Here is a 9,736-nt window from a genome sequence, read left to right on the forward strand (position 1 = left end):
TTCCTCTTTATGATGCGCCAAATGTTTTCTATGGGTGAAAGATCTGGACTGCAGGCTGGCCATTTCAGTACCAGGATCCTTCTTCTACGCAGCCATGATGTTGTAATTGATGCAGTATGTGGTCTGGCATTGTCATGTTGGAAAATGCAAGGTCTTCCCTGAAAGAGACGAAGTCTGGATTGGAGCATATGTTGTTCTAGAACTTGGATATACCTTTCAGCATTGATGGTGCCTTTCCAGATGTGTAAGCTGTCCATGCCACACGCACTCATGCAACCCCATACCATCAGAGATGCAGGCTTCTGAACTGAGCGCTGATAACAACTTGGGTTGTCCTTGTCCTCTTTAGTCTGGATGACATGGCGTCCCAGTTTTCCAAAAAGAACTTCAAATTTTGATTCGTCTGACCACAGAACAGTTTTCCACTTTGCCACAGTCCATTTTAAATGAGCCTTGGCTCAGAGAAAACGCCTGCGCTTCTGGATCATGTTTAGATATGGCTTCTTTTTTGACCTATAGAGTTTTAGCCGGCAACGGCGAATGGCACGGTGGATTGTGTTCACCGACAATGTTTTCTGGAAGTATTCCTGAGCCCATGTTGTGATTTCCATTACAGTAGCATTCCTGTATGTGATGCAGTGCCGTCTAAGGGCCCGAAGATCACGGGCATCCAGTATGGTTTTCCGGCCTTGACCCTTACGCACAGAGATTGTTCCAGATTCTCTGAATCTTTGGATGATAGATGATAGCCTGGCACTGTAGATGATGATAACTTCAAACTCTTTGCAATTTTTTTCTGAGAAACTCCTTTCTGATATTGCTCCACTATTTTTCGCTGCAGCATTGGGGGAATTGGTGATCCTCTGCCCATCTTGACTTCTGAGAGACACTGCCACTCTGAGAGGCTCTTTTTATACCCAATCATGTTGCCAATTGACCTAATAAGTTGCAAATTGGTCCTCCAGCTGTTCCTTATATGTACATTTAACTTTTCCGGCCTCTTATTGCTACCTGTCCCAACTTTTTTGGAATGTGTAGCTCTCATGAAATCCAAAATGAGCCAATATTTGGCATGACATTTCAAAATGTCTCACTTTCAACATTTGATATGTTATCTATATTCTATTGTGAATAAAATAAGTTTATGAGATTTGTAAATTATTGCATTCCTTTCTTATTCACAATTTGTACAGTGTCCCAACTTTTTTGGAATCGGGTTTGTATAACACAATTAAGTACCACAGGTTTATTACAGGAAATTCCACGTATTACTGCAGAAATAGTATTACTTACAGGAATATTACATACTGTACAACAAATGGCCTGGTGATTATTACACTTTGCATAACTGTCAAAATATTACTGTAGAGTTAATACTGCATGATTTTAGGCCCAATTTTCACTTGGCAGACAAATCTTTGACAGATTTAGCGAAATTGGCAAAAAATGCCCGAAATCGGAGGAAAAATTTGTTATTTGAGAGAATCGACAATGCATTGTAGACACCCATGAGATATTTGGCATGCTAAATATCAGGACCTGTCTGCGATTAAAAAATCCTGCTTCTTTTCGCAAGGTAGTGCATAGACAGTTTGGATCACAAGCTTATGCGGGCTAACATTTTAAATAACAGTTCCGGTCTCAGACGTGTCCTTGTGTTGTTCCCTTATCACTCCTCACGTATGTTTGGTTGTGAAGCGTAGTCAGAGAGACAGACCAGACAGAGTTGTCAGCAATTTTTCTTATAATGAAGTCATGCAATATGTAACCCCCCGTCACCGATCCATCGAGCAATGTGCACACAGCAGTGACTGAATGCTGTCCCAGATAGTGGTGCAGAGTGAAAAGAACAGTGATCTGATGAGTTTAAAAATCATGCAGTATGAACTCGACATTACTCATTTAAAAAAAATAAATAAAAAAATCCTTGATTGCAATTTACCTGTGTCGAGTAGAGTACTAGAATTTAATTGATGAATCATGACAGCCATACTTTTGAGTCATGTGATATTCATGTCCTGTCTGTCTTAGTGCTGAAACTGTTTATACAATGTTACATGTATATACAACTCAGACTTTTATACAGTTATCTATTTCAAACACATTAGTCCTAATTAATACAGATTTATATGTTAATGATTCTTTATGACTTCATCTTAAATCATAAACTGAAGGTTCAGAATTGTTGTAATCACATTCTACAAAGCTCCTCTTCTCTTAAGGGAAACAGTAGGAAACCACTGAAAGTGTTGTAGTTATACAGGCTATCAAATATCCTTGTGTTAGGCCAAAGCTTAACATAGACAACATCTCCAACCTCCAGGATCAACACAACTCCATTTGAGGAGTTTAAATCATACTGAGGGTGATTATCATGTGCCATAACCAAACGCTCTCCATTCTTAAAAATGGAGGTAGTTGATGGAGTTCCGCCACGACCATATACAGAGATTCTGAACATGTACGCTCCTTTCAGTGGGGCTGTGAAAATACCTAAATCAAATAACAAGAGATACAGAATCAGCTGTTTCCTGTATGAATGCTCAATTACCAAACACACTGTGTAATAGTTTTGAGAGATGGCAGATCATTTCAGGCTACGTTTACATGACAACAATGGGTTACACAAGGGGTGTCTTTGTTACACTGTAATTATACATTTAAGTACTGAGGAATATTAAGTAACTACATGTAACTACATGCGCTCATCCAGGGTTAGGATTAGGGTTTGGTTTGGTTTGGTTTAGTTGCATGTAATTATGCATAATTTACAGTTATTACTATAGTAACTACATGTAACATCTGTAACAATGACACTGTAAAATAAAGTGATACCCAACAATGTCCTAAAAAAAGACTTCTTTTTGTTTTTTATGTGTACTGACAACAACATTGTCACAATGATCCTTGTTCACACAGATCCGTGGAAATGACTTAAAGGGTCATGAAACCCTAAACCAAAATTTCTGAGATTTTAACAGAGGTATGTGTGTTGAACACCATTGAAGACAATGTTAGCATCTGTTAGATTTAATAGTAGGGGGGAAATGGTTAAATTTTAGTTTATACGCTATTTTCGTCTTCCGGGTTTAAAATCTTCATCCTGTCCACGTCACAGGCTGTGACGTGGCAGAGCACGATAGTACTTTGATGACTCATCGGTGTTTCATAATTATTAACGAGACTGAGTTTTTTATCCAATGAGAAGACACTCTCTTAATTATTCATGACACCACGTGGATCTTTCCAATGACGAGGACGGTTAACGGCACTAAACAGCGAGAGAGACTGACTGACTGACGGTGCGTGTCCGTTGGCGCGGAGCGAGCGGGTAAGCGCGAGTGTTTTCGGTTCATTCCTATGGAAGTTGAGCCGCGCGTAAGTTAAATGTGACGTTAGATTCATTCCATAGGAATTTGGATTTTTTAGATTTTTTAGATTCATTCCTATGGAATGCTCTGATGAAAATGCTCTGGTCGCTTGCTCTGCTCCAGTCGACACGCAGCCTGACTGACTGAGCGTGTTGCAGGTTCGGCGCGTAGATCTATGCTATGTACGCAAGGGTTTTTTTTAAGCGTTATTTTTTTTTTTCAAATATATGCATGTATAGTGTGTATATAAACAACTATATATTTTATAATGACTGTAATTACACATGTACATTAATATGTTTTAAATAGAATTACGATTACTGTAGGATATATGTAGCAGGGCATTCAGTAACTCTTGAAAAGACAAAAATAAAGTGTCAGTGTATTTCATTAGATTTTAACTTTTCCAGTTTTTAAAAAAAAATGTAGTATTTCCTCACGTTTTACCACTGATTTTTAGTGACAGTCGATATGCATGGGCTACTGGCGATGAGAGTTTCCCCCCTCCCCTCTCCTCTCCTCTCCTCTCCTCTCACAGCCACCACGCCCATTTAAGTTGCATTTTTCAAAAAGATTGTGAGCTAGACTTGAGCTGAAAGAGGGGGGTTTCATGACCCTTTAAAAACACTGTATTCTGCTATCAGGCCAGTAGTTGGCAATGTCACTTTATAAAGAAACACTAAACACCTATAGACTGAACATGTAATACGCATGACATCACAGTTTTCACAAATTCACGTTTTTGTAGTTTACATGGAGACGATAACAGTATTGTTTCCAAAAACTTGAACTTTGAGTGTTTGTAAATAACTTTCAAAAGTTTGCCTTTTCAGGTCCCCAAAACGCTGTTGTCCTGTAAATGAATGGCCAAAACACAAAACTCAAAGTTTACAGTTTTTAGTTCAAACTAATGTCGTATAAACGGCTCCTAATTTTTGTATGAACAATTTTTGTATTCACAACTGCAGAGAGGTCTGAATGGAGCAGAAGGTTTTCATTACTATAAACTGAGTTTTATGACTCCATTTCATTGATAATTACCTGTAATTGGGTTGTAGGCGTTCCCTATGTTTGTGAAGACGTTCCTGTAGGTTAGTGTGATTTCAGTGGTAAAAGGACCAATATATCCACTGCCAGATTCCATTATTGAAGCGGAAAAAGCTATTTCTCTGTCTGTTATTGATAAACATAAGCAATATTGTGATATATTACTGTATTACACTGAGAATGTATACACTGAATTTAACATCATTCAAGCACACTTTCACCTCTATTTTCCTTTCTCAACTCCACTTGACTCAGAGTAAGATTTGAAATTTCTGTGAAGGAATAAAGATTCTGTTAAATGACATTTACACTGATTATTGTAATAGATAACACAATTTACACAGTATACACTCAACTTTACACTAACATTTACACTATACAGTGTATTGCATTGGTGTTTTACTTTGAGAATCATTGATAAAAGAGTGAATGTTTTGGTGAAGTACCTTCATTTTTCTTCTTCAGCTCTTCCAGGATAAACGTCTGTTGCATCTCTAAAGCTCTGATGTTTTCTTTCTGCTCTGTAACGGTGGCGGTCAGTTCTCTGATGTTTCCTTTCTGCTCTGTAACGGTGGCGGTCAGTTCTCTGATGTTTGCTTTCTGCTCTGTAACGGTGGCGGTCAGTTCTCTGATGTTTGCTTTCTGCTCTGTAACGGTGGCGGTCAGTTCTCTCAGTGCTGCATGGATGTCAGGGATGCCCAGATCACAGTATTGTTGTCTGTCAGTTGAAGCTTCAGCTCTCAAAGTGTCTGTTTGAGGTGGATTCTGTCTTCCGTCCTCAGAGCTGATCTGTTGACTGATCTCATTCTCATTGAGTCCTCCATCTACCTGCTGCTGGACGACAAACACAAAGGTTTCCAACAGCAGCAGTATACATACTAAAGCCTTCATTCTTCACTGATGTTTGTTTCCAGCTCTTGCTCTGTCATCCTCACAGCCTCTCATGTTCCTTTTATAGTGTCCTGATTTACTGTCTTTTGTACTTGATTTATATTGCTTCAGATAAATAAGTAGTTCAAGTTAATTGTTAATCATTACTGGAACTACACCCACTACACACCAGCTTACTGTTGGAGAGGAGACAGAGTGATGAAACCAATCTGTATTACACCAATCATGCATTATGAGCACTGACAGGTGAAGTGAATAACACTGATTATCTCTTCATTACAGCACCTGTTAGTGAGTGGATATATTAGGCAGCAAGTGAACATTTTGTCCTCAAAGTTGATGTGTTAGAAGCAGGAAAAATGGGCAAGCATAAGGATTTGAGCGAGTCTGACAAGGGCCAAATTGTGATGCTAGATGACTGGGTCAGAGCATCTCTAAAACTGCAGCTCTTGTGGGGTGTTCCCAGTCTGCAGTGGTCAGCATCTATCAAAAGTGGTCCAAGGAAGGAACAGTGGTGAACCGGTGACAGGGTCATGGGCAACCAAGGCTCACTGATGCACGTGGGGAGCGAAGGCTGGTCCGTGTGGTCTGATCCAACAGACGAGCTACTGTAGCTCAAACTGCTCAAGAAGTTAATGCTGGTTCTGATAGAAAGGTATCAGCAGGGTGCTATTTGTAGGGGGGGATGGGGGGCATTTCCCTCTTCTGGTCTATGTATCCCTGCCTCTGCTGAATTATTGCTGAATTATTATCCCCCTGATGGGGATAAAAAAATAATAAAAAAATAACCCCGGTGGGATGCTATTTCACAAACCACCAAAAGAGCATATAAAATACAAAAAATAAAAAATGTTTTTTAAAACATCGGCAAGTAAAATGTATGTATGTATTTGTTGACATGGTTTTAAAGCTAATTGTTATCCAAATTGTTGGCCTTCTTAAAATGCACATATGTACACCAGGGAAATCTACATTTTCTCGGGGGAGCATGTCCCCAAACACCCCTAGCAGGCTAGAGTGTCCTTTGTGTGTAATTATGAAACTCTGTGTACTGCTTCTATTCTATCTAACGAAATATGAAGTAAACGTGCATTTCTCCAAATGTGCTCACGTTTGGACTAAAAATTTGTATGCTAACATCTTGGTGTCAGATACCACAGCACACTTTCAGGGGTCTAGTGGAGTCCATGTTTCGATGGGTCATGGCTGTTTTGGCAGCAAAAGGGGGACCAACACGATATTAGGAAGGTGGTCATAATGTCATGCCTGATCTGTGTATATGGGGATGATTAGTAGGCCATGATGATGGACAAACCAATGGGCAAATTTGGCCAGGATGCCAGGGTTAAACCCCTACTCTTTTTTTTCAAAGGACATCCTGGGATTTTGTGACCACAGAGAGTCACAACCTCGGTTTAACATCTCATCTGAAAGGTGGGGATTTTTGACAGTATAGTGTCCCCATCATTACACTGGGGCATTATGACCCACACAGAGCACAGGGTGAGCACCTGCTTATCTCTCTTACACCTCTTCCAGAAGCAACCTAGGCCCAGTTTCACAGACAAGGCTTAAGCCTAGTCCCAGATTAAAATGCATGTTTGAGCTCTTTTAACTGAAAGCAACTTGCCATGACATATCTTAAAGGGGTGATTCAGTGGTTTTTTTCTAGGCTTGATTGTGTTTTGGGGGCACAGTTTAGCATGTCTTAATGCTTCGTTTTTTGAAAACGCTGTATTTTTCATATATTTTACCTTTATTCTACACCTCTGTTTCCACTGTCATATGAACGGCTCGTTTGACTTCCTGCTTCTATGAAGCCACTCCCTCCGAAATACGCAATGTGCTCAGATTGGTTAGCAGGTTGGTAGCTGGCCCAGTGTATCGTGATTCGCTGAAGCGTCCGGAAATGCCACGCCCCTTACCATCCGTTGTTATACGCTTAGGTGAAAATGTAAATAATAGCGCCTATATTGCTGTATCAAATTGAGCCGAATCAGACCCAGATGAAAAAAAGGAAAAAGCAGAACCTCTGCAATAGCGTCTTTTAATGGACGTTTATGAATGGTATTTCATTTAGTATTTGTGTCAAAGTGTTTAGATGCTGTCACTGCTGTTTGTTAGCTTTCAATATACAGTTAAATCCTGATTTTAAGCTTTACTGTAGCCGAATACATGACTAAGTAGTCGCATTTTTGTAAAGGTAGTGTTTAATTTATAGCATGAACAACTGTTTGTCTATGAACATAGAAGTTTGTTGGTGTTTGTTGCACTAGAATTTAGCTAAATGGCTAGCAAAAATGAGTTGCTCTGTGTTTATGTCCTTGATGCATTAAAAATAGCAACAGAACTATACGTTTAAAAGACATGTACAAACAATAAAACGTACTTATAGTTTGGGGCCGATAAACAGCAGCTTCTGCTTTTAAAGTGGGAACTGCTTCATCTTTCAGTAAAAGCCTTTGTGCAAATCCAGCATTGAACTCGTGTAGATTCTGGAAGCTGTCTTCAGCGCCACATCCAGTGTAGAAAATATCACAGATTATAATGGGTTTTATTATCTTTTGACGCGTCGTGTCGCGCAGCTCGCGTTCGGTGTAAACAACTCTTCCACTTCCATTATGCTGTGCCGCATGGCCTCGCCCACTTTGTTGCGTGTTCCCGGGGGCGTGTTTATGTTAATAGCAAGGGTTTATGATGTCACCAACCCGGGAAGAAGCTCGTTGTAGTCCAAACCAGCCGTTTTTGTAGGCAATAAACTGCCATAACTTTAAAAGACAATATCTCCGTTTGCATTGAACTTTCAGCGCTGTAACTTTGCAGATACTGTTTATGCTCAAGCAGCAACATTACACACTAACTAAAGTTAAAAAAATGAAATCGCATTGAACCACCCCTTTAAAATATATATCCAGCAGCCATATCACCCTGTAGCCCAAGACTGGTTGCCCACTGAAGCTAAGCAGGGTTGAGCCTGGTTAGTACCTGAATGGAACACCTCCTGGGGACACTAGGTTGCTGCTGGAAGAGGTGTTAGTGAGGCTCACCCTGTGGTCTGTGTGGGTCTTAACACCCCAGTATAGTGATGGGGACACTATAGCACCATCCTTCGGATGAGCCGTTAAACCAAGGTCCTGACTCTCTGTGGTAATTAAAAATCCCAGGATGTCCTTCGAAAAAAGTAGGGGTGTAACCCCGACATCCTGGCCAAATTTACCCATTGGCCTCTGTCCATCATGGCCTTCTAATCATCCCCATACACTGATTGGCTTCATCACTCTGTCTCCTCTCCACCAATAAGCTGGTGTGTGGTGGTCGTTCTGGCGCAATATGGCTGCCGTCACATCATCCAGGTGGATGCTGCACATTGGTGGTGGTTGAGGAGATTCCCCCTTCCGTATGTAAAGTGCTAAGAGCTATATAAATGTAAGGAATTATTATTAATTAATTATTATCTCTGCCATTGTTTTGTCTCAAGATTCACTCCAGTAATGTTGAACTAAGGCCTAATCCCGGCTTAATCTAAGTTATATCTATGAAACCAGGCCCTAGATTTCCCAGGAGGTCTCCTATCTAGGTACTGACAAGGCTCAATCCTGCTTAGCTTCAGTGAGCAACCGGTCTTGGGCTACAGGGTGAAATGGCTGCTGGCAAGAGCTGATGCTGATGGAGTTTAACTTTTGCTGAATCCAAAAAATTCCTTTAAATATTATTTTCTCCCCACATGCAACAACATCCTGTATCAACAGATGCAAAACTGAATAAATGCACAAAACGTGTCATCTTAAATTTTATGACATGTATAAAACGTTAAATGTAATTATCAACCTGACTAACAACTTTCACAAGCAAGAATGCCCTAGATTATGGGAAAGTGGATTCATGTACTTATGATAACATTCACATTGACTTGTTTTACAGTACCATAATATGAACTGTGTTTTTATCTTTGTTAATTATTACTTACTCATAGATTCTGTCAGAGAGTTTAATCAATTTCACATTTAGCAGATGATTTAATCCAAAGTAATTTATATTAAAATTCAATTTTAATTTATTTGTACATCACCTTTTACAATGCATATTGTTGCACAGCTTTACAGAACACAGAGAAGAAAATATAAAGACAAGAAAATAATCTTATAAAACACAAGCAGCCAAAGGAAAAAGTGCCAAGGAAAATTCTTAAGATATTTACAAAATTATTATGACTTATGGTAAGCATTTATCTTGATAAAGATTGGAAATATTATTTTTTTTAAAAGTGCTTTTGTAAAAGTTCTCTGTTTTGGTTCGTATGCTGAGTAGTCTGTCTAAAAGTACACTGTATGTAATACTACTGTTTGATTGTTCTCATTTTACCCTTTGTTTTGCCATTGCTGTGTATTTAGATTATAGTCATATGGAGCAAAATCACTGAGTTGTTT

General features: G+C 39.4%; 1 protein-coding gene across 1 annotated transcript; it reads right to left on the reverse strand.

The window, feature by feature from the left end:
- Positions 1-1,930: 1,930 nt before the first annotated feature.
- LOC137024849 (uncharacterized) lies at positions 1,931-6,622 on the reverse strand. Its single transcript, XM_067392786.1, has 4 exons — positions 4,865-6,622; positions 4,640-4,690; positions 4,413-4,544; positions 1,931-2,493 (listed from the first exon to the last, which is right to left on the reverse strand). Exons 1-4 carry the CDS (start codon positions 5,307-5,309, stop codon positions 2,192-2,194), a joined length of 930 nt encoding a protein of 309 aa, XP_067248887.1. The 5' UTR covers positions 5,310-6,622; the 3' UTR covers positions 1,931-2,191.
- Positions 6,623-9,736: the final 3,114 nt, after the last annotated feature.

The sequence above is a fragment of the Chanodichthys erythropterus genome, chromosome 8 (genome assembly GCF_024489055.1).
Source record: "Chanodichthys erythropterus isolate Z2021 chromosome 8, ASM2448905v1, whole genome shotgun sequence".
NCBI lineage: Eukaryota > Metazoa > Chordata > Actinopteri > Cypriniformes > Xenocyprididae > Chanodichthys > Chanodichthys erythropterus.